General features: G+C 39.0%; 1 protein-coding gene across 1 annotated transcript in view; it reads right to left on the bottom strand.

The window, feature by feature from the left end:
• Positions 1-25,133, bottom strand: part of LOC149839079 (putative GTP diphosphokinase RSH1, chloroplastic) — a 67,332-nt gene that overhangs the window by 35,991 nt on the left and 6,208 nt on the right. Inside the window, exons 3-11 of the mRNA XM_090002252.1 lie at positions 10,891-11,079; positions 10,542-10,607; positions 10,277-10,369; positions 9,997-10,128; positions 9,816-9,917; positions 9,660-9,737; positions 9,517-9,588; positions 2,225-2,332; positions 1,936-2,033 (exon numbers count right to left, since the gene is read on the bottom strand). Of these exons, the coding sequence (XP_089858378.1) occupies positions 1,936-2,033; positions 2,225-2,332; positions 9,517-9,588; positions 9,660-9,737; positions 9,816-9,917; positions 9,997-10,128; positions 10,277-10,369; positions 10,542-10,607; positions 10,891-11,079 (938 nt within the window). The remainder of the gene's footprint in view (positions 1-1,935; positions 2,034-2,224; positions 2,333-9,516; positions 9,589-9,659; positions 9,738-9,815; positions 9,918-9,996; positions 10,129-10,276; positions 10,370-10,541; positions 10,608-10,890; positions 11,080-25,133) is intronic.

Raw genomic sequence — 25,133 nt, 5'->3', positions numbered from 1 at the left:
GCATGTACATAACTGCATGCATGTTCACAGGTTTAATGAGAATGATTCATGAATAAAAGAATACATGTGATATGAATATGTGTATTGAATGGAAGCATACACTTACCATGAATATGTAAAATCATACACATGCATATAAATATAAATATTGTTCGCTCATACACGGTTAAATTGATATATATGGATGCGCATCAAAATGCATATGACTATTATTGTTGCATGCACATGGTTAAGTTGGCATACATGAATGTGCATTGAAAGCATTATATTATTGCATATATGGCATGTTATGATTTTTGCATATGGTGCATTGGTGATCAAAATGAATCATCGTAAGTCTGGTGAGCCTTGAGCTTTAGTTTTGCTCCTCTTTTACTTATTTTAAATGCATCGCAAAAATCACATTAATATTGTTGCATTGTTCTATGTTTTTCTGGTGACGGTGGTCTTATGATGGTTCTCGCAGAGAAATATGTGAGCTTGTGTCTTTATTTGCATGCTGAATTGCAAATTAAAGAATTGATTATTAATAATAAATAAAAATAAAAGAACAGTGTAATATACGTTTTGAGATCTTCCATCGTTAGAATGAGAATCTTAGAGTTTCGGTTTTAGGGGATGACGATGATACAAAAACTCTGTGTGCATTATTGATTACCCTTGAACCCGATGTTGAGGTTCTTTCTCCTGGCCACGGTTTTAGGGAGAGTCTGTCACTTTACATGTGAGTGGTGTGTAGATACAGTTGTTGTTTTAGTATACCAAGAAAGTGACACTATTAGATGTGCAGGTCTTTAGTGTCCCGACATTAGATGTGGAGGTCTAATGTTCCGAAGATGATTCAGTCGAGGACTAAGTTTGGAACCCAGTAATAAAATACAACTTGTGTGCTAAGTTACCCTAAGAATCTTACTTGACCTCAAGAAATTTTACCTATTTAGTATATCCGTAGGCAACGGTAATAAAAAGATAAACTTAAATTGTGTGCATTTTAATAGGGGCATGCATATATTAAGAGAACATGATCAAAGATAATAAAGTATTCATGCATATGCATTGGGTTCATGCATTTTCCTGTTATGCATTAGATCATACATATTTACTTACTCCCTTGTGATATATGGATGAATGCATGATATGTGCCTTCTATTGCGTAATAACATATCTTTAATGTATAAGTAATGTTCCCTGTTAATAATAATTGTTCTCTCTTGTTTAGTATTTGTTCTCTGCTACTTAATGATTGCTTAAATTATGAATTTATCATAATTGCATCCCTCTAAATTATTGCATAAATTTTATATGTATTCTTTATGCTCATTTATTTCACTAAAGAGATTCGGGCATAGAATTCTTTGGATTTCTGATACCCCTATTTTTTTTGTTTTCGCTGTCTCAAGGGATCAGTGAAGTAACTCACTTCTGGGAGAGCTACGAGTGCTACATGTTTGCTAGACAACTTCATAGATAGACAACGTAGCTCTGTTTTTTATTCTTTTTCTTTACATTTAATTGTTCATACACTCTGATTTTTCTTATGCAATTGTCTTGAGACTATTTCTTACTTAATTAATAAAATTTGGCTTGTTACGATGTGAATGATAAATGTAAGATCCCTGGTGGTTTGTATGGTTATTTAATTATGAGTGGAACCGTAAAGGCTCGGGTCTCTGAAAATATTTTCGTAATTGTTTTAACAAAAAAAAATTGCATTTTTAAGAGGTAAGAGTTGGGGTCATTACAAGCTTCTCGCAATAAAATTGGATACAGATTCATTTAGCAGAACAAGTAATAGCTTATACCATTTGCATTATCAGTTGCATTAAAATAGATAACTACCACATCCCGTTGTCATATCCAATAGGTCCCAAGAGAGCTTAAGGGCAATAATTGCAGAATAAGAAGTCAAGAAAAGCCAAAGCTTTGGATGCCCACCTGTAAGGATCCTTACAAACTGAATAAACTTCTATGTTAAGAGTCATAAGGTCCAGGAACTGGTCCTTCTCAATATTTTGAAATAGGATTCTCTTTGCCTGAAATCAGATAAAGCACATGTAAAGAACTTCAAATGAGATGAAAACAATATTCTATATAACTATTGAGATGACCCTGATAATCCTCTTTATTGAGGTTCCCTTACATACATGAATGTAAAATATAAAATAAGAAAAAAAAAGGATCATTTCAACTCTTATCCAACAAATATATTGATAGATATGGATACCTCATCAAGTTCCTTTTCATGCACTTTACAAAGTTCACTGATTCTTCTCTGTATCTCAGCATAGTCACGAGAATTTGTGTACATAAATGATATGTTTTCTAGCTCTGACTGCCATAGAAAATTATTTTATCACATTAGCTTAGGAAAAGAAGAAGCACAGAAGCAGAAGACGAGACAAGATACAATACTAGTAACCAGAATGTGAAGTGACACAGTGAATTGCAAATATAGCACAAAAGTTATTCACGGTATTATCATGCTGACATCTGTACAAAAGCAGGCTTTCTCTTTAACTTAACAGGAAAGATGATGGAGATCTGAAGGCAAATCCTGTCATTGATTTTCACATGGCGAAAGAAATCTTAAAGACTTACTTTTACAGCTTGCCCAAGAGATAATTTTCCTAGCCAAAGTAGACGACCATAGAAACACCTTAGATCAGTTAAGATGAATGTAATATTCTACTTGTTTTATATACCTAAGTATACTTAGGCTATGCCACAGGGACTCTTCAACTAGGTGCCGCACCCACACCCGATGCGGTGAACCTGACTCTGGGTGCAGTCAACGCACCCAGGGTCATTTATGTCCAACTTTTGGACTTTATATATATATATATATATATATATATATATATATATATATATATATATTTTTTATATTTTTACCGCACCCCCGCACCCAAGTTTTTTGAAAGTGCTGCATCCTCGCACCTGCACCCATGTGACATAGTACTTAGGTATATTTTTGGGGATTTCTTTTTTGTATTCCTATTCTTTTGTATTCTTTCTTTTATACTTGAGGTATACTTTTGGTATACCTATTGTTTTTTGCCCTTCATAGTATAGGTAAACTTAATAGGGGTAGAATAGGAATTTCTCATTTGTTATTTGTATTTTTCAGTCATTATTTAAATGACTGATTTTTGTATTTTATTTTTATTTTGTTTTATTTTTTTGGTCAACCTAGGATGACCAAAACTAGCCATTAGGACTGTACCTAACGGCTAGTTGAAGGAGGTCCAACTAGCCGTTAGGCTAGTCCCTCCCCCTTCTTGTATATATAGATGTGTGTGTAAGTGAAATGTGAGAGAGTGATGCATAGTTTAGGTGTGTGTATGAGTGTGTTTGTAGTGAGTATTAAATGTATTTTGTATACTTTTTATTAATAAAATTATTTATTTTTCTCTTGATTCCTACTTTTATCTGTGTGATGTTTATATCCAAATGCATTGTGCTATGGCATTTGGATTTCATTTGCCTAATAGGATTTAGTATAATTTTTTACTTTTGTGTATCTTGGGTTCCATGCCACTTAGTGACATGGTATCAAAGCCAAGAAATTTTCTCTTGGTATCTTGTTTGAGTTCGTGCTTCGTGAGGAAGACTTGATTGATATATTGCTTGGACTCAAGGTTCTCATGTTTTGGTACGTATCCTATTTTTGATCTTTCCTTCAAAACGTATTTATGATATTTTTCAAATCCTTTTGTAGTATTGTGGTTATTTCTTGTATCATGCATTGGGCATGAAAAAATTTATGAATCTTTGAAAAATGTGTTAAAATTGATTGTGTTTTCAAACTCTTTTTAAAAAATTTCTTTAAATCATGTTCTTTGAAGTCATTGGAGTATTCCTCTATTGGAATAATATTTTATGGATGTTCTTATTCAGTTATTGGTATTGATATAGTATTTTATCAATTATTTTGTATATATTATGCAAAATCTTTTTAATGGTGTATTATAGTGTCATGTGTTGTTTATATGTGTACCCTTATGAGTATCATAATTGAACTCTCTTTTAATGGCTCTTGTATGGACTTGTCCCTTTGAAATGTATATTTATTATTGCTTTGGGTATTTTAGTACCATATTTGAAGCTTTTTATGAACCCTTGTGATTGTTAGTAACTTTGTGAAAGTATGTGTCAAAGCATGACCTTTGAGTGTATTGTCTTAAAAAATTTGTGAATCTTACTTAAAACATGTTGACTCCTTGTGATTTCTTACAAATTGCTATACATAAATGGATATGTTACTCCATAGGATGTGGCCTTTTGTGAATTTCAAAATATTATACTTGTATGATTTTCATGCTTCGTGTCATTATGACTTTAAGTTAGATACATAGTAATACCATGAATGTTCATCAAAGTAAAGTTCTTTCATGCATTATGAATTATGTGTTCTTCATTATCAAACTTGCTCTTATGCATGCCTTTATTGTGTTAGAACTCTTAGAAGTTCTTAGAAATTCGTCTTTTTCTTATGTACATGGGTACATTCTCTTGGTGAATCCTACATGTGATTGTTCTATAGGCATATCACTTACATATTTATGTCTTGTACACATGCACATGTCTGTGTATGTTTTTTTTATGATGATCGAGTATTAATGCAAGTCTCTATGCATATTTTATGTGCCATTAATGACTTTTTATAGCTTTTGTGTGGCATGTGTTTTTGCCTTAGTGGCCTTAAGTTATTGCTCTCTTAAAGATTATTTCATTGCGTATGCAAAATTATCTTGTTGATCTTTCTTTTGTGAGCATCCTTGATTAATAAAACAATTACTTTCTACTTGGATGGTTGTACTTGTGTATGCTCTTGAATTATTATATTTTCCTCTAGTGGCTTGCTTGAATTGCTCGTGCACATTCTTCCTTGTCATTGGTGTGTTTTTGGCCTAGTGAGACTTCTCTTGTCCATATCCATCTTGCATTGTCTTTGCTTGCATAAGGCTGTGTATGTCTTGTTTATGGTGTCTCGTGAGGATTTAAGTGATTTGCTTGTATCTTGTCATCTTGTTTTGCATATGATTGCACCATATTCATTCAAGGTTTTCCACTCCCTTTATTGGATTTGATTTGAAATTTTGTTTTCAAATCGACTCTATAACCTCTTTTTGGAAATTGATTTTTGTGGTTTTTCTTGCCTTCTTTTGGCTTTGGTTTAGTCCATCACAGTATTTTCTCTGATGCATCATTTCTTGTGGCCTTTTGAGGTGAGTCGTGTGCACCTCGGTGTTGTGGAGCCAGAGATATTTGTTGGAGTGAGTTGTGTGCACCTCGGTATTTTGTCAGTTTAGATTATTGGTTTATGAGTACAGTATTGGCGCTTGTTTTGACTCTAACTGACAGTTGTTTGACCTCCGATTTTGTGAGTGAGTTGTAATCACTCATTTGCTTATTTGACCCTTGTGGTTTATTGGATGCTCCTATTGTTCTTTGTTTATGATGGCTAAACTATTATTTGCTTATGGCCATTGTGGTTTCTATGTATTAATATTGCAAAATTTATTGTTTGTGCCTTGATTTGAATATTATTTTCAAATCATCTTTCTTATCTCCTCATTGACATTAGTTTGTTTTCATTACAAGCTCTTTTGTACTTCTCTTGTTTTCCACTTTTATCTCTTATTTGAGTGGTTTTTCTTTGGGCAAGGGATCTTTTTTTATCAATCTACAACCATGTGTGTGGTGAGTTATGTTCACCCATTGTAACTGATGGAATTGTTTACAATTTTACAACCATTAGTGAGGTGAGATGTGTGTATCTCTTATGGTTGTAGCTAGTGTTTACTGTCAATTTAGATAGCCGGTATTGTTGGTGCATGGTCACTGGTATGGTTGTTGCTAGCATTTGTTTTTTAACTCTGTACACTCGGATTTTGAGGTTGTTAAGTTGGAAGCCAATGAGGTGATTGCTTGTGGTGACCAAACTATTGTTGGGATTTATAAATATCATGTCTCCTCTTATGATGCTAAAATTTTGTTGTATGTGGGATTTTTAAAAACTATTCATGGCTTTTCTATTCTTTTTCGCTGCCCATTGTCCTTTTATAGGAAATGATTGTTTTTTTGAATACTCCGTTAGCATGATAAAATGCCTTGGTTACATAGGTTGAGATATATTGAATGCATTTACTGATATTGTTATTTATATTGTTGTAACCTTTTTGAGCCCTTGCATTTCTTTGGGACATTGAAATATTGTTCTTGTACATATGTTGTTTGCTTATTAACAATTTGATATAGTTGTTGATCATTTATATATATCTAAGTCATAGACATATTGTAGGAGCATGTTTTCTCCTTGATAATGTATATTAATAGGTGATTATATCTTTAGTCTCTAGTAACTTAGTATTCCATTTCTACCTTTGGAGATATGTTGATTTTGAATATGGATATTTGACTTATGAAGTTTTTGAGAAATGGTTTCAAGTTATCTTAATATTTTGAGGTTCTTGTTTTCCATATCTCTTAATTATTTTTGAAATCTTTCTTTTTGAATTAAGTCTTCTAGTGCCTTTTTCTTTAATATTCATGATTTAAAGCTTTGCTATCAAATTGGAAATGTTTTTGAAATATTTCTAAATAATTTTTCTCATAATTTATTGTGATATTAAATAATTATTTTATTTTCTATATATCGTATTTTCTTGTGTCTTTGGTGTGCTTGACCATCCTCTCTTCATATGTATATATCTAGTATTATAATTATTTATTTTATCTCTATATATATATGCATTGTCTTATAATCTCTTTGTTGTAGTTGTTGCTATGTGATGCTTCCTCATTGCAAGAACTAAGGGAAGTCGTGGATTGGGCCAAAACTCCATGGAGATTTGAAGATTAGAGTGCTTAGAATTCTAATGATGATTGAAGATCTCATTTGAAGATTATTTATGGATGCATTTGAAGACCTAACCTTGTCTTGTTTTTTGCAAACTTTCGGTGATCCACTGTAAATTTGAGGGGGGTATTAACTATTAAGATGAATGTAATATTATACTTGTTGTATATACCTAAGTATACTTAGGTATACTTTTTGGGTATTTCTTTTTTGTATTCCTATACTTTTGTATTCCTTCTTTTGTACTTAAGGTATACTTTTGATATACCTATTGTTTATAGTATAGGTAAACTTAATAAGGGTAGAATTGGAATTTATTATTTATTATTTGTATTTTTCAGTCATTATTTAAATGACTGATTTTTGTATTTTTTTATTTGTCTTTGGTCAAGCTAGGTTGACCAAAACAAGTCGTTAGGACTGTGCTTAATGGCTAGCTGAAGGAGGTCCAACTAGCAGTTGGACCTCCCTCCAACAAGCCGTTAGGCTAGTCCCTTCCCTTCTTGTATATATATATATATATATATATATATCTGTGTGTGTGTAAGTGAAATGTGAGAGTGATGGATAATTTAGGTGTGTATGAGTGTGTTTATAGTGAGGATTAAATGTATTTTGTATATTTTTTTATTAATAAATTTATTTGTTTTTTACTCTTGAGTCTTGATTCCTGCTTTTGTCTATGTGATGTTTATATCCAAATGCATTGTGCTATGGCATTTGGATTTCATTTGCCTAATAGGATTTAGTATAATTTTTTTACTTTTTTCATATGTTGGGTTTCGTGCCACTTTGTGACAAGATCTCCTTCATCTTTCCTGTTAAGTTAAAGAGAAACACAGAGGGAGGAAACTGGCTATCTCTGAGCTTGCAGCTTCTTTTGATGACAATTTTAATGAGCAAAGGGAGAGGAAGACCACATCATAGTTACCCAAAGAAGAGACAAAAGTTCCTCTCAATCTCCAAACAGAAAAGGGGGCTGATGAGGCACATCATGCTGGAAACCAAAAGCAGTGTGTATTCTAGAATTCACAACATGACTGCCCTTATGGTCTCAAATTGTTGAGATGAAGATCTGCTAAAGGGGAATAAATTACCAGTAAACCTCTCTTTGAAAGTTCTTCCCGTCATAAATTTGAAATACTGCAATAAACTCAACGGCTTAAAGAAATCTCATTTTGCAACAAAATTTTAAGAAATTCAAAATCCCACTAATAATTTAATGTTTATAAAAATAGAAGTGACCAAAATTCATTAAGCAAACAGGGATGCAACAATACTAACCATTCTAACCCTAAATGAAACTAAGCAGTAGGCAACCAATTTTTCTTTTTTTTCTCTCAAATTTAGCTATTAAATGCTAGAATGATTGAGCACATTGAATGCTATTATGAAATAGTGGTGATCAATGTTGTTAAAAACTCACTTTGAGGTGCAAAAAGCGCACTTCAATGCGAGGCACAGGCACTTTTGCCTTGGAGCGCACCTAAGAAGCGCAACAGCATATGAAGTGTGCGCCTCATGCGCTCTGAGGCACGCATCAAACATGAGGTGCACGCCTCATATCCATCCAGTCAAATGAGTCAAAGTCCCCATCTGACCATTTTCAAGTTGTAAAAATTATACAAAAAGTAAAAAAGGCAGAAAGGGGGTCCCTATCATTTAGGGTTCCGACCCTTTTTCTCCTTGCTCCTCCTCCACCTCCCTTCCACCAGCGGGGATCTTTCTGGTGACCAGCGGCAATTTTTCCGACACTTCAGAAACAGTACTCTCTCTCTCTTTGCCTTCTTCTTCTTCTTCTTCTTCTTCTTTTCTGTTCTTCTTTCTTTTTTCTCTTCTTCTCTTTCTTTTTTTCTGTTCTTCTTATTCTTGTTCTTCTTCTTCTTGTTCTTCCCTTTCTTCTTCTTCTTTTCTCTTCTTCTCCTTCACCCCTCTTCTCTCTTCATTTCCGCACCCTCTTCTTCTTTTCTTTATTTCTTTTTTTTTTCTTCTTTTTGGTTTTCATCTTTTCTTTTCTTTTCTTTTCTTTTCTTATTTGTTTCATTCTTCTTTTCCCTTTCTTTTCTTCTTCGCTTTTTTGTTTTCTTTTCTTCCTTCATTCCTTTCTTTCTTTCTTCTTCTCCATAATATTTTTTGTCTTTCTTCTTCCTCTTTTTTCTTTTCTGCAGCTGTGTGTTATGAATTATATTAGTGTGTGTTTCTCTCTAAAAACAAATCATATTTGTGTGTATATTTGTGTTAGATGTGTGCATCTTTATTTGTATTTTTTATTTGGTCAATTTTTTAATATTTTTTGTGAAGCTTACGCTTTACGCCTCGCTACGCCTCAACACTATTCACAACATTGGTGGTGATCAAGTGGCTGCATGCGCAACTTGACCAAGTTGCGTATTTCAACCACATTTTTGAAACTTTCATTTGGATTCCATCCACTAAACCAAATGAAGATAATTTCAAAGTTCATACGCCTCAACACTACTCACAACATCGGTGGTGATCAAGTGGCTGCATGTGCAACTTGACCAAGTTGTGCACTTCAACCACATTTTTGAAACTTTCATTTGGATTCCATCCACTAAAACAAATGAAGATAATTTCAAAGTTCATATTATTAGCAACAGAGATTTCAAGTACAAGGATAGCTCTAGGCATACCTTAATTTGATACATTCCAAGCAGCTTTGCTAGGGGAGCGAAGACTTGCAATGTCTCCAATGCAATACTAGACTGTATATGGAATGTGAGAAGTGAGGAGAATAACAAAAACAGTTGATCAAAAATAGAAAGACAATCATTACCTGCTTATGATGAGGCATGTGAGAAAGGGTACGCATGTTATGCAACCTATCGGCCAACTTGACAATAATGACACGAACCTACACAAATAGCATCCCAAATAGTCAGCATACATCCCATGTAGATTAAAAGGCAGGAATGCAGTAGTAGGAAAATACCTCTTCTGTCATTGCTAGAAACATCTGCCGCAGATCATCAGCTTTTAAGTCTTGTGCTGATGTTTTTGCATCAGCATATTGCAGCTTACCCAGCTTAGACACCTGATATAACAAGGATTTTACAGATAAAATAAATCTTTAGGATGAACTCAATAATTACAAAATTACAAATATCCCACACCTTTGTCTCTCCCTCAACAATGAGGCGGACAGTAGAACCAAATTCCTTTTCAATTCTTTCAAATGTAACAACATTTGTGTCCTCAACAGTATCATGGAGTAATCCAGCAGCAACTGATTCCCAGTCCAACTCCTGGTTATGAAGTGCAGTTAACTAAATATAAGCCACTGCCCGCATTATAAAAGCAGCAGTCAAACGGTCATCAATCAGAAGAAATAGTCTCTCTGAAAATAACCATTCTATAAAGATATATGAACTTTCATAACATTTCAACACTAACAAGTTCTCCAAGAATCCTAGCCACTTCAACTGGATGAATGATGAAGGGTTCACCACTTCTCCTCTTCTGCCCATCATGAGCTTCAAACGCCAGCTGCACTGACCAGCAAAAGCAAAATGAAATGACAAATACTAAACGCATAATCCCACTGAATGTAAATGAAGATTAAACATAACCAAAAGAATTGCATGCCAAATCAGAATAAGATCATATCACATTTTCCAATTCAAAGATTCCATTCAACATATCATCTAGAAAGACATACCTTCAAGGCATTGTTGACTAACTGCAACTCATTTGGTGGAAGATATGAAATGGATGCCCTCAAATCCTGTCATTAACAGTGATGAGTTAAGTATCATAAACATGCACTTTCCATAAAAAATAATAGGAGAGTTTGTTTCATTTTGGATGACCAAGGGAAAACTAGGTTTTCATCGGCCTTGACCAGGACGGTGTGAACCTACCTGGCCCTAATGCAGGCCTCCACTTATAACACCCCTGAGGTCCACCAAGCAGGGAGTACCTCTGGGACTCGGTGAAACGTGCATTTGGTGAAGAGAAAGTGAACATCTTCAAGCAAACTGATCAGCACAAATTTTGGAACATTATACCTCCCATAGAGTCTCTGGAGATATTACATCAGAAGCCTCTGAAGAAAAAGATGATGCTGAGTTAAGCCTCCATCCATTACAAGAACCGGAAAGTCCAGATAATTTATGAAATCCTCCCACATAAGAAGAATCAACAGGTTCCAGGGAGCCCATGCCTTGGATGTAAGAGACTTCACAACTCCGCAGAGTCTACAGTAACATGTTTTCAACCAATAAAACAAATGAAGACTAAAGAAACCTTGAAGACGACTACAATTGGCCCATTTACAGTTGCCAAATGACCAATTCAATTAACTATAAAAGAAGTTAAACAGTACATGTCCAATTTTCAAATAATGAATTTTAAACTCGAAACAAGATTGTAAATATATCAAACCAAAAACAGATTTTAAGGGTTTGAGATTGAAACATAAGCATCAAAATTGTAGACATCATCAAGCATCTGACTAGTATGATTCATTAATTAGAAAGAAATACCGACGATGACTGATAAACAAGAAATTAGAGAATGTGTGTGCATGCACTTGCATTCATGTGTGTGCATACCTGATGCAGGGCAGGACCCGATTGGGCCCAGCGTGCCACTCGATCCACCACACAGGGCAGATGCAAGACCCCGTGGAGATAACTCACCTGCAGGGACGGAGCCACGATGCAGAGAGGTACCCCTGCGCACCTACGTCAGGCGTGGTGGAGCTCGCACGCCCCAGAACCAGCTGCAAAGGGAGACTGAACCGGATCGTGGGTCGGATCCAAACCTAGATCCACGACCCGGTCCAGTAAACAGTCTTTAAAAGGCTGTCTAGGGTTGCGTGAAGAGCATTGAAGATTAAAAGAAGCCCAGCCGACTTTTCTTTTGCTGCAGTTTTCCCTTCTTTACTTATTTCCTGTTTTCCATTGCATTCTTCCCTGTTTATTGCATTTCTTTTATTGTTTATTGAAACATTTCTGAGTTAATAAAGAAGTCAGTCCCACCGATTCACGGTGGGCCATTATTTTCTCTCCTCCTTCAACGTGAGTTGCATCAAAGTGGTATCAAAGCAGCGGGCGTTCCGACTTCATCAGCGGTATGGCTCTTGAGGAGGGAACCGATCCGGTACAAGGCGAAGCGCGTGAGGAGGCGAGCAGCGAAGACCCAATGCTGCGTGTCATGGAGGTGTTGACAAAAATACAAGAAAATGTGGTGCGTATCAGTCGGGACGTGGCAACCATATCCCGGCGACTGGATGGGGTCGAAGGCCGAGTCGCTGCCCTTGAGTCGCCGGTGGATTCCACTGCGACCTCAAGGCAAAGACTGGAGGGTGCACTGAAGGTCGTAGCAGACGCGGCAGCAGTCCAGCCGACATCCTGTCAACCAGACTGTGTTGCTGCTCCACGACCAGCAGATCCTCCTCCACTCCCAGGTACGACAGCCACGGCGTCACACGCAACAGGTACCCCCCATCCGAACCAAGAAGGTAGGGCAGGGCAACCCCATGTCGTTGGTACAGTATCGCCCTGGCCTCGAGTCATGGGGGCTATACCACCGGCTGGGCTGGGCCTGCAGGAACCCAGCGACACACCGGGTCCTGCCACAAATTTTGGTCCGAGTGCACCCCAGACCAGGGCTCGGTTTCCTGTGGGTCTGCCGCAGGTAGGGTTGGGTCCGCAAGGACCCAGCAGTACGCAGGACCCCGCTGCGGGCCCCAGCGCAGCAACCCGACCCCGGAAAGAGCTGTTCCTCCCTCCTGGTCCCGCGCGCAGAAGCATTGCGATAACCAGCCACCGGGTGGAACCTGGCGAACCCGTGTGGATGGGTCCGAACCGGAAAGGGTCCGGGCCGGAACAGTTTTCAGCAGGACCCAGGCCTGGATTTCGGGGACCATCCGTTGGGTCCCTGGGAGCAGGTCTGGGATCCGAACCCCCTAACCCATCCATATACCAACCAAGGCCCATACCCATACCCAAACCCAAGCCAACCCGTTTATCCAAACCAAGGCCCATACCCATACCCAAACCCAAACCAACCCGTTTACCCAGACTTGACCCAAAACCCAACTCAATATCCGGCCCAACCCCATATTCCTAACCCACAACCATATTATACCAATTCTACCCGTCCGGAACCAGAACCTCAACCGAACCTTCCCCCGAACCTTGGACTTCCCGTCATTCCAGTACCCTCATACCGGCCACAGATGGTGCCCGCCCACGGGCAAACCCGACCAAGGCAATGTCAGCCGAAACCGGCGCGCCCCGACCGCCGACCCCCCATCAGGAGAGATCGACAGCACCAGCATCCTGGCGAACAATACCATCATATGGGCAATGAAGCAGATTGGGACGACGACATTTTCTGGAACGAGCATCCTGCAGGGATAGTGGAGCCGCGACAACAGAGACCACCAGACCATTCTTCCACCTATGGCGTGAAATTGGATCTTCCGGAGTTTGCGGGGCGATTCGACGCAGAACAGTTTTTCGACTGGTCTTATACAGTGCAGTTTTTCTTCAATTATCACACAGTTGCTGAACATCGTCGTGTTTCGTTAGCTTCTACACGATTGAGAGGCCTAGCACAGACATGGTGGGTGGAGTTACAACGATCAAGGGAGCGGCAGGGATTAGAACGCGTACAGTCGTGGGAGGAAATGCAAAGACTGATGCAGTCAAAGTTCGTGCCTTCGGATCACGCCGAGCGAGCCTACAAGGAATACCTGACCCTGCGCCAAGGTTCCCGAACTGTAGCAGAGTACACCGCGGAGTTCCATCGTCTTTCCCTGCGTGTGCAGATCGAGGAAACAGCTCGCCAGCAGGTCACGAGGTACATTTCGGGTTTCCGCCCTGCTATCTCTGGTGATTTTAATTGTGTCACAGTCGAAACATTAGATCAAGCCAGCAGTTATGCCATGAACATCGAGGATAAGCTGAAGCGGAGGCAGGAATATCGGACGACCCGTAGTGAGCCCTCCAACCGACCCAAGCCGAGTTTCCCAACCAGGGGAGCAAGCTCCCCTAGTGACTCAAAACCTAGGACCGACCTTAGCAAATCTGACCAGTCAGGTCCAGCTTTCCACACCCGGTCCAAAACCAAACCTACTGAGTCAACCCTTCGTTGCTTTAGGTGTCAAGAGTTAGGACATGTCGCGTCCAAGTGTCCGACCGTGAGCAAGAACACTCATCTAGTTGAAGGGATTGTCGAGTCCGCAAGTGAGAGTGATAGTGAGGACAATTCATTAGTTGAGGTTGAGGATGAGCGGGGAGTTATAGAGTTCGACGGCAACGTCGAAAGTTTGTTGTCCATCCGTCATGTGTTGACCACACCCCGAGAATTGACCCCATCGAAATGGCTAAGGAACAACATTTTTCGGACTCGATGCAACTGTGAAGGTCACGCGTGTGATGTCATCATTGACACCGGAGCATGTGAGAACATGGTATCTGAGAGTGTGGTGTCTACTTTGAAACTCAACAGCGAAACGTTATCCCAACCCTATAAGATGGCCTGGTTCAAGAAAGGAAATGAGGTTCCCATCACTCAGCGTTGCCTAGTCCGGTTTTCCATGGGGGAACACTACCACGATGAGGTGTGGTGTGATGTGGCCCCTATGCATGCGTGTCACATTCTTTTGGGACGTCCCTGGCAGTTTGATCGCCAGACCACTCACGATGGCCGCAAGAACACTTACTCTTTTATCTTTAATGGCCATAAGATCATCCTTCTACCAATCCGGGAGACGGGTTTCCCCACAGTTGACAAACCCGAGCGAGTCCCCCGACTCGCAGGCCTCTCGTACCGGCTTTTCCTGGACCACTGCCAGGAAGATGGCTATTGTTATGCCCTGGTGGCTAAGCCAGTAACGAATTCACCTGTGTCCATTCCCGCGGATGTTGCCCCTCTTCTCGAGGAATTCCGCGACGTTATGCCGGATGACCTTCCTGATGGATTACCTTCGACAAGGGTGGTTCAGCATGCCATTGATTTTGTACCCGGGTCGAGTCTACCCAACCTTCCAGCTTATCGCATGAACCCCTCCGAACACGCGGAGTTGTTAAGACAGGTTCAGGAATTACTGAAAAAGGGTTTTATTCGTGAGAGTGTTAGTCCTTGTGCCGTGCCTGCCTTACTCACTCCCAAGAAAGATGGGTCCATGCGCATGTGTGTTGATAGTCGTGCGATCAATCGCATTACCGTCAAGTACCGTTTTCCCATTCCTCGTCTAGATGATATGTTTGATATGTTATCCGGTGCCTCAATTTTCTCTAAAATTGATTTAAAAAGCGGATATCATCAGATTCGGATACGCGAGGGAGACGAGTGGAAAACAGCATTTAAGACACGTGATGGATTGTACGAGTGGTTAGTTATGCCGTTTGGGTTGTCTAATGCCCCCAGTACCTTCATGAACATGATGACCCAAGTTTTGCGTCCGTGTCTTGGGAAGTTTGTTGTTGTCTACTTTGACGACATCTTGGTCTATAGTTCTTCATTGTCTGATCATTTGAGTCACCTGCGTCAAGTCTTATATATTTTGAGAAAGGAAAAATTGTATGTCAATGCCAAGTGTGAGTTTATGACATCCAGTGTCGTGTTCTTAGGGTTTATTGTGTCTTCTGATGGCGTCAAGGCCGACCCCGCTAAAGTCCGAGCGATTGTCGATTGGCCTACCCCAAAGACTATAGGAGAGATCCGTAGTTTCCACGGGTTAGCCACCTTTTACCGACGTTTCGTGAGAAATTTTAGTACCCTTATGGCCCCCATCACAGAGTGCCTAAAAGGTACTAGCTTTCATTGGACGCCAGCGGCGAGCAAAGCCTTTACGATCATCAAGGACAAAATGACCAGTGCCCCTGTCTTAGCCCTCCCCGATTTTAGTGCAGTCTTTGAGGTTGAATGTGATGCCTCTAAAGTGGGGATTGGCGCCGTCTTGAGTCAGAATCGTAGGCCTGTCGCCTTCTTTAGCGAGAAGCTGACTCAGGCCAGGTGCCAATACTCCACTTACGATGTTGAGTTTTATGCCGTTGTACAAGCCCTTCATTATTGGAGGCATTATCTCATTTACAAGGAATTTGTCTTGTACACGGATCATGAGGCATTGAAGTACCTGAATAGTCAGAAAAAGTTGAGTGTCCGTCATGCCAAGTGGGTCAGCTTCTTGCAAGAGTACACCTTTTCGCTTCGGCATCAATCGGGTACCCTGAACAAGGTGGCTGACGCTCTTAGTAGGAAGAACAGCCTGTTGATGACTATGTCGGTGCAGGTCATAGGTTTTGAACAATGCAAAGAGTTATACTCTACGGACCCTGATTTTCACAAAGTCTGGGAAGGATGCACCTCTTCCGCTCGTAACCTTTGTTAAAATGTAAAACTGTACATATATGTATATATAATAATATTATATTATTATATATATATAAATACATTTTTAATTTCTTTCTTTTCTGTATTTTTTTTCCTTTATTTTTATTTTTTGTCTTTATGTCATCTAGTTCAGTTTGAACTAGAATGACTGTTGCTAGTCAAGTCCTGTCCAGACTTGACTAGCAATAGAGCTGTTGGACTGACACAGTCCAGCAGCTCTTAATAGAGCTGTTGGACTGACACATTCCAACAGCTCTAAATAGAGTTGTTGGACTGTGCCCAACAGCTCTATTGAGTCCTCTTTCAGCTGTGTATATAAAGGGGTGCAGCCCCTCTTGTATTTCACTTCAATGCTTCTTAAGCAATTGGTTTTTCATATCAATAAAGAATACATTTTTATTTTTATTTTGTTTCCAGTTATACCCTTTTTAAAGGTTATGCTTTAGTGTCATTCTTGACACTTGCTCTTGTTAATCAAAGCTCGTGTTTCGAAGATCCCCATTTCATTTCATGGTATCAGAGCCGCGGAAGTACTAAATCTTGAGGAAAAGCTGCCTCGGTTTCCGTGCCCGTTTGCAAAAGTGTTCGCCACTTGAAGAGAAGTGTTTTATCACTTCATTGGAGAAGATTTCACATCTTGTTGTATTGTTTTTTTTTCTTTCTTTCTCATTTCCCTTCTTGTTTCTCTTCTATCCCTATTCTTTCTCTCCTTGTAATCGATGGATGACAATGATAAAGTCACCATCATGCCTATGAAACTAAGCGATACGAACTATGTAACATGGGCTGCAATCATGAAGCACCATATATGGGGAAAAGGCTTATGGGGGATTGTGGATGGTTCCGATTCGGAACCTAAGCTATCTCTTACTAAAAAGGAGGGAGATAAAGACGTCCCTCTATCGAAAGAAGAGAAAATCAAGGCTATTGCCTCATACGAGAAGAAATGGAAAGAATGGAGAATATCTCATGCGAAGATAATGTCATGGCTTATCAATAGCGTTGACATTAAAAAATGCTCAAGTCTTGCCAAATTTGATCATGCCGATAAGGCATGGGAATACCTTAAGAATATGTATTCCCTTAAAGATATTGCACACGTGTGCAACCTCCAAGAAAAAGTTCGAATGATGACACAAGGAGACAAAACTATTCGTGAATATTACAATGGGTTGTCCGAACTTTGGGAAGAACTTTCTCTTTTAGAACCAAAGTGGCATTGTGCCGAAGACATCGAGCTTCGTCAGAAACAACTCGATGTTGAACATTTTTACCAGTTTATCACTGGATTAAGGCCGGAATTTGAAACCACTAAATCGGCCCTACTTCACCGGGGAAAAATTCCTTCTATTGTTGAAACTATTGAAGAGTTAACAATAGAAGAAAATCGTCTCCGGAAAGGTTCTTTAAAAATTGAAGATGATTCCGTTTTAGCCGTGTCTAGACCAGGGAATCATGTTCGATCATATAGGCCTCCTCACTTTAACCGACAAAATGGTGACTATGATAAGAAGAAAGTTATTTGTCATCACTGTCATGAACCGGGACACTACAGGCCACAATGTCCCAAACTTAAGGAGCTGAGAGAAAAAAGAGCTGCAATTGCTGGATCGGAGCCTAAAGATCAGGATGCACCAGTTTCCCTGGCCCAACTAATGGAGATCCTTCAGCCTCTCATCAAAGGTGCCTCTTCCTCATCTGAAGCTTCAACCGGCGCAGCAGCCTCATCTTTTTCTAATTTAGGTAAAATTTCTTGGCTTCTTGACTCTGGTGCATCTTTTCATATGACCCCAAATAATCAAAGTCTATCCAAATGTGTTAAAAATAAAACAAGTGTGTCAAAGGTCTTTACTGCTGATGGGACTTCTCTTGAAATAGAAGGAATAGGAGATTTTGAAAAAATTTATAAAACAAAAAATTTTTTTATTCCAGAAATTAGACATGTTCCCAAATTAAATTTAAATCTTTTATCTGTATCTCAAATTTCTGATTATGGGTGTAATATTTCTTTTTCTTCTCATGGTTGTTGGGTACAGGATCGCCAGTCAGGCAAGCTGATTGGGGAAGGCCATAGAGAAGGAGGACTCTATTACATGGATTTTTTGGAAATGCCGAAGAAAGCTTTTTGTTATAATATTCAAAAAATAGAGTTGGAACTGTGGCATAAGAGACTTGGTCACCCACATATAGCCAAAATCCAACATTTTCCAAATCTAGGGAAATTTTGTAACTCTGAATCATTTGATTGTAAAGATTGTATTCTCGGCAAAATGAAAAGATTACCATTTCAGAACAGAACCTTTTTCTCTTCAAGACCACTTGAATTAATACACTCGGATGTTTGGGGTCCTGCACCAATAATTTTTAAAGGAGGATTTGTTTACTATGTTATTTTTGTCGATGATTTCTCCCGACATACGTGGATGTACTTTCTCAAACATAAGTCTGAAGTATTTTCATACTTTCAAACTTTTCATAATATGGTTAAAAACAAATTTCAAAATGATATTACTATTTTTCGCACAGATTCAGGGGGAGAGTTTTTATCCACAGATTTTCAAAATTATCTTAAATTGCATGGCATCACACATCAAAGATCTTGTCCTTATACACCTCAACAAAATGGACTGGCAGAACGAAAACATCGTCATATTATAGAAACCACTAGAACTTTATTAATAGCAAATCAAGTCCCTAAAGACTTTTGGGCAGAAGCTGCCTTAACTGCCACCTATCTCATTAATAGGATGCCATCTTCTTCGTTACAAAATATCACTCCCATTGAAAAACTTATGAACATTTCTCCAGACTACTCTAGATTAAGAATATTTGGGTGCAAATGTTTCATATTTACTGACAAAAATGATAAACTTTCCCCTCGTGCGATTCCCTGTGCCTTTTTAGGATATGCTGAAAACCAGAAAGGTTATAGATGTTTTGACTTCAAAAATAATAAACTATATGTGTCTAGAAATGTTTCCTTTCTTGAAAAGGAGAGCTTCTTTGATTTTAGAAAATTAAAAGACGTCACTGAGTACTCCTTTTTGCTAGATCTAACATCAACATCTGATGAATATGACCTTGATTGTAACTTTGATGATGATCCAAGAATTATTGATCTTAATGTTGAAAATGAAGAAGTTCATAGAGATACTAGTATTCAATATTCCAGGCGACAAGAGTCTAATACTCCATGTGCACTTGAGAAATATTCTAACATTCCAACTAGACAATCATCCCGGATCTCGAGGCCTCCAGAAAAGTTTGTATCATACGAGTCTTTCTCACCCACATATAGGGCAGTTATTGCATTAATTCACTCATATGAAGAACCATCCACATATTTTCAAGCAAAAAATGATATCAAATGGATAGAAGCCATGAAAGTTGAATTAGATGCACTTGAAAAGGCTTCTACATGGAATATTCAAGATCTTCCTCCAGGGAAGAAAACTATAGGATGTCGATGGGTTTATAAAATTAAAACCAAGAGTGATGGTACTCTTGAAAGATATAAAGCCCGTTTAGTAGCCAAAGGTTATGCCCAAGAATATGGGATTGATTATGAAGAAACCTTTGCTCCGGTGGCTCGTATGACTACTGTCCGAACCTTAATTGCCTTAGCTTCTATCAAAAAATGGTCTATTTTTCAAATGGATGTCAAAAATGCTTTTTTAAATGGAAAGCTAGTTGAAGAAGTATATATGGAACCCCCTCCTGGTCTAAGTATTCCTAAGGGTAAAGTCCTTCGCTTAGAAAAAGCTCTTTATGGACTTAAACAAGCACCAAAAGCTTGGTATGATAGGTTTAGTCGTGTTATGATTGATATTGGTTTTCAATCCTGTTTAACTGACACTGCTTTGTTTATTAAGAATTCTGATGCAGGGATCATTGTGCTTCTTCTCTATGTGGATGATATGATCATCACCGGAAGCGATAAACAGGGAGTTGAAACAATCAAAACACTTCTTAAATCTCATTTTGAAATGACTGATTTGGGCTTGTTGAGATATTTTTTAGGCATTGAAGTTGCTTATTCTCCTAGAGGATATTTATTATCTCAGACTAAATTTGCTTTTGATATTGTTTTCAGGTCTGGTATTACTGATGATAAGAAAGTTGACACTCCAGAAGTTGTTAATGTTAAAATGAAGAATGATGATGGAGAACTTCTTGCAGACCCTACTCCTTACAGACAGCTTGTCGGGGCACTTTCCTATCTATCCATTACCAGACCAGATATAGCACCTGTTGTTCATACAGCAAGTCAATTTCAACATGCTTCTACTTCTGTTCATATGGGAGCAGTCATGCGTATTATCAGATACATCAAGTCCTCTCTTTCACGAGGACTTTTCTTATCTTCCTCCTCTTCTCTTGATTTAATTGCATATACTGATGCTGATTGGGGAGGTGATCCCAATAACAGACACTCAACCACTGGCTTTTGTGTCTTTTTAGGGGAATCATTAATCTCGTGGAGGTGTAAAAAGCAGCAGAAGGTATCTCTCTCATCCACCGAAGCTGAATACAGAGCCATGGCAACCACGACCATGGAAGTAGTTTGGCTCCGACGACTGCTTGCTGACATGGGAGTTGAAGCAACAAAGGCTTCACAAATGTGTTGTGACAACAAAAGTGCGATCTACATTGCCACTAACAGAACATTCCACGAACGCACCAAACACATCGAAATGGATTGTCACTACGTCAGAGAGGAATATCTACACGGGATAATTGATCTGCCATATGTCACTTCAGAATATCAGTTAGCAGACCTCTTTACAAAGCCTCTCGCTGCTCCCCGATTTCACTTTCTCTTAGACAAACTTTCGCTCATTGTACCGTAAGTTTGAGGGGGAGTGTTAAAATGTAAAACTGTACATATATGTATATATAATAATATTATATTATTATATATATATATAAATACATTTTTAATTTCTTTCTTTTCTGTATTTTTTTTCCTTTATTTTTATTTTTTGTCTTTATGTCATCTAGTTCAGTTTGAACTAGAATGACTGTTGCTAGTCAAGTCCTGTCCAGACTTGACTAGCAATAGAGCTGTTGGACTGACACAGTCCAGCAGCTCTTAATAGAGCTGTTGGACTGACACATTCCAACAGCTCTAAATAGAGCTGTTGGACTGACACATTCCAACAGCTCTAAATAGAGCTGTTGGACTGTGCCCAACAGCTCTATTGAGTCATCTTTCAGCTGTGTATATAAAGGGGTGCAGCCCCTCTTGTATTTCACTTCAATGCTTCTTAAGCAATTGGTTTTTCATATCAATAAAGAATACATTTTTATTTTTATTTTGTTTCCAGTTATACCCTTTTTAAGGGTTATGCTTTAGTGTCATTCTTGACACTTGCTCTTGTTAATCAAAGCTCGTGTTTCGAAGATCCCCATTTCATTTCAACCTTGACCCCCGTTTTTGTATTCATAATGGTTATCTCTTCCGTGGCAACCAATTATGTGTACCCAATTTCTCTCTCAGGCTTCAGTTGATTTCTGAATTACATGAAGGTGGGTTAGCAGGGCATTTCGGGCATGATAAGACGTTCGCTCTCTTAGATGAACGATACTTTTGGCCCAAAATGCGCAAAGATGTTGCCAAGTTTATCCAAGGCTGTCATGTGTGTCAAGTGTCCAAGGGTCATCGTCAGAATAGTGGTCTGTACACCCCGTTACCCATTCCTGAGCGACCGTGGGAGCATGTGTCCATGGATTTTATTGTGGGCCTTCCCCGTACACCACGTCGTTTTGATTCAATTTTAGTCGTTGTTGACCGGTTCTCCAAAATGGCTATCTTTATCCCGTGCAAGCGCACCACCGATGCCTCTTTAGTCGCTTCATATTATTTCAAAGATGTTGCCCGTTTCCACGGTCTACCTCACACAATCACTTCCGATCGCGATACGCGTTTTATGAGCCATTTTTGGAAGTCGCTATGGGCCCTGTTGAAAACTAAGCTCCAGTTCAGTAGCGCGTATCACCCCCAGACTGATGGTCAAACCGAAGTCGTGAACCGCACCTTAGGAAATTTATTACGGAGCTTAGTGGGCGAAAATGTCAAAACTTGGGATCTCGTTCTGCCTCAAGCCGAGTTCGCCTATAACAACTCCATTAACCGGTCCACTGGTAAATCCTCGTTCCAAGTAGTGTATGGCCGTTCTCCCACCCATGTCGTTGACCTCGCCCCTGTGTCAGATCTCTCAGCTCCAGCTCTGGATGCCTTTGATGCCGTTGAATATATGCGTGACATTCACAGACAAGTCCGGGCCAAACTTGTTGAAAGCTACGAGACCTACAAAGCTTTCATAGATCAGGGTCGTCGTGATGTCCATTTCGAGGTTGATCAACTTGTCTGGGTGTACCTGCGTCCAGAGCGTTTTCCTGTCAGTACCTATAGCAAATTAAGTCCTAAGAAGTATGGCCCCTTTAGGATCCTCCAGCGGTTAGGTTCAAATGCTTACCTCCTTGAGCTGCCCGATGATTGGCATATTTCCCCTATTTTTAACGTGGCTGATCTATATGCTTATTGTGGCGACAACAAGTTGACAGAGCCGACTTCTTCCCAACCAGGGGAGAATGATGCAGGGCAGGACCCGATTGGGCCCAGCGTGCCACTCGATCCACCACACAGAGCAGATGCAAGACCCCGTGGAGATAACTCACCTGCAGGGACGGAGCCACGACGCAGGGAGGTACCCCTGCGCACCTACGTCAGGCGTGGTGGAGCTCGCACGCCCCAGAACCAGCTGCAAAGGGAGACTGAACCGGATCGTGGGCCGGATCCAAACCTGGATCCACGACCCGGTCCAGTAAACAGTCTTTAAAAGGCTGTCTAGGGTTGCGTGAAGAGCATTGAAGATTAAAAGAAGCCCAGCCGACTTTTCTTTTGCTGCAGTTTTCCCTTCTTTACTTATTTCCTGTTTTCCATTGCATTCTTCCCTGTTTATTGCATTTCTTTTATTGTTTATTGAAACATTTCTGAGTTAATAAAGAAGTCAGTCCCACCGATTCACGGTGGGCCATTATTTTCTCTCCTCCTTCAACGTGAGTTGCATCAATACCTGTGCATGTGTCCATGAGAGAGAGAGAGAGACCCTCTCTAGTAAAATAACAATCAGTTGTGTGTCCATCTTCGATGATCTGATACAATGAAAATAGAAAAAGTACTCTTTAAGTATCACACTATCATACCTGGGCAGTATTTTTGCCCTAGTATACTAACAACAATTTTTATGTAATCAACTTAGCTCCGTAGACATGGTCATATTGGTTGACACCAATGCCCTATAGAAACATCGCAGGTGATAGCTAGTCGAATATGCCCTACTGCTTGATCTCCAGCTAGATCCACATATGAGTAAGCCTGTACTGAGAAGGATATTCATATGTTCTGGGTCATTCTTCTAATACATGACTCCACCACAATGGTGCTCTTGATGCATCTCAATTTCCTTTTTATTGCTTCAACATGCTCTATAGCTCAATCCTTGCATTATGCATGAACTAACCTGGTTAATGCTGATTATCAAAGAGAAGCAAGATATGAAACTACAGAAATTGCTAGTGTTTTTAGTGTGTTAAAATGTAAAATATATATATATATAATAATATTTATATTATTATTATTATATATATATATATTTGTCTATTTTTTTCTTATTTTTCTGTATTTTTCTTTATTTTATTTTAGCACTTTTTAGTGTCTAGTTCTAATAGAACTAGACATACCTTATCTAGTTAAGTTCCACTTGGAACTTAACTAGAAAGGTAGCTGTTGAAATAGTCCAACGGTTACATTTCTAACCATTGGACTATTCCAACGGCTACAAGGAGAGCTCCTTAAGAGCTCTCCTCGTCTCCCCTCTTCCCACTTGTATATATAGGGGTGCAGCCCCTCTTGTAAAGATAAGAAAATGCTTCTTAAGCATTGTGAGTTCCCACTTCAATAAAGAATATATTTTATTCGCTTTTTTGTGTTTTCCATTATACCCTTTTTAAGGGTTATGCTTTAATGTCTTTTTAGACACTCTCTCTTGCGGATCTTAGTTCGTTTTTGGAAGATCCTCATTTTGTTTCATGGTATCAAAGCAAGGTTCATTCTACATCGTGAAGATTTCTTGCCTCGTTTTCCATGCCAAGCTTGCAAAGGTGTTTTATCACCTTGGTTGTGGTTTTTAAAGCCTCGTTTGAAGGAAGGAGAGAAAAGAAAGGCTCGTTGCATCAAAATATCGTGTTTGCTCTCTTTTACCCTCTCTTTCTCTTTCTTTATTTCTTTTTTCTCCTTATTTTATCACCTTTGTAAAAGATGGATGATCAAGATATAATCACCATCATACCTATGAAGCTAAAGTTAAACGACACAAATTATCTAATGTGGGCTTAAATAATAAAGCACCACACATGGGGAAAAGGGTTGTGGGGCATAGTAGATGGTTTCGATTCAGAACCTAAACTTGTTCTCACCAAAATGGAAGGTGATAAAGAAGTTCTTTTAACCGAAGGAGAGAAAAGTAAAGCCTTATCCAACTTTGAAAAAAGTTGGAAAGAACGGAGAATAGCGCATGCTAAAATTATGTCATAGCTAATCAATAGCGTTGACATAAATAAATGCTCTAGTCTCACCAAGTTTGAGCATGCCGATAAGGCATGGAAATATCTCAAAAATATGTATTCCCTAAAAGTTGCACATATGTGCAATCTTCAAGAAAGGGTTAGATCAATGACCCAAGGTGATAAAACTATACGAGAATACTATAATGAATTATCCGAACTTTGGGGTGAATTGGCTATTTTAGAGCCAAAATGACGTTGTCCCGAGGATATTGAGCTTCGGCAAAAGCAACTTGACATGGAGCATTTATAACAATTTGTAAACGGTCTATGA

This window comes from Nuphar pumila, chromosome 4 (assembly GCF_984573655.1).
Source record: "Nuphar pumila chromosome 4, dmNupPumi1.hap1.1, whole genome shotgun sequence".
Lineage (NCBI taxonomy): Eukaryota > Viridiplantae > Streptophyta > Magnoliopsida > Nymphaeales > Nymphaeaceae > Nuphar > Nuphar pumila.
Note: the sequence above shows the minus strand (reverse complement) of the source record. Positions and strands in the feature narration are given on the sequence as shown.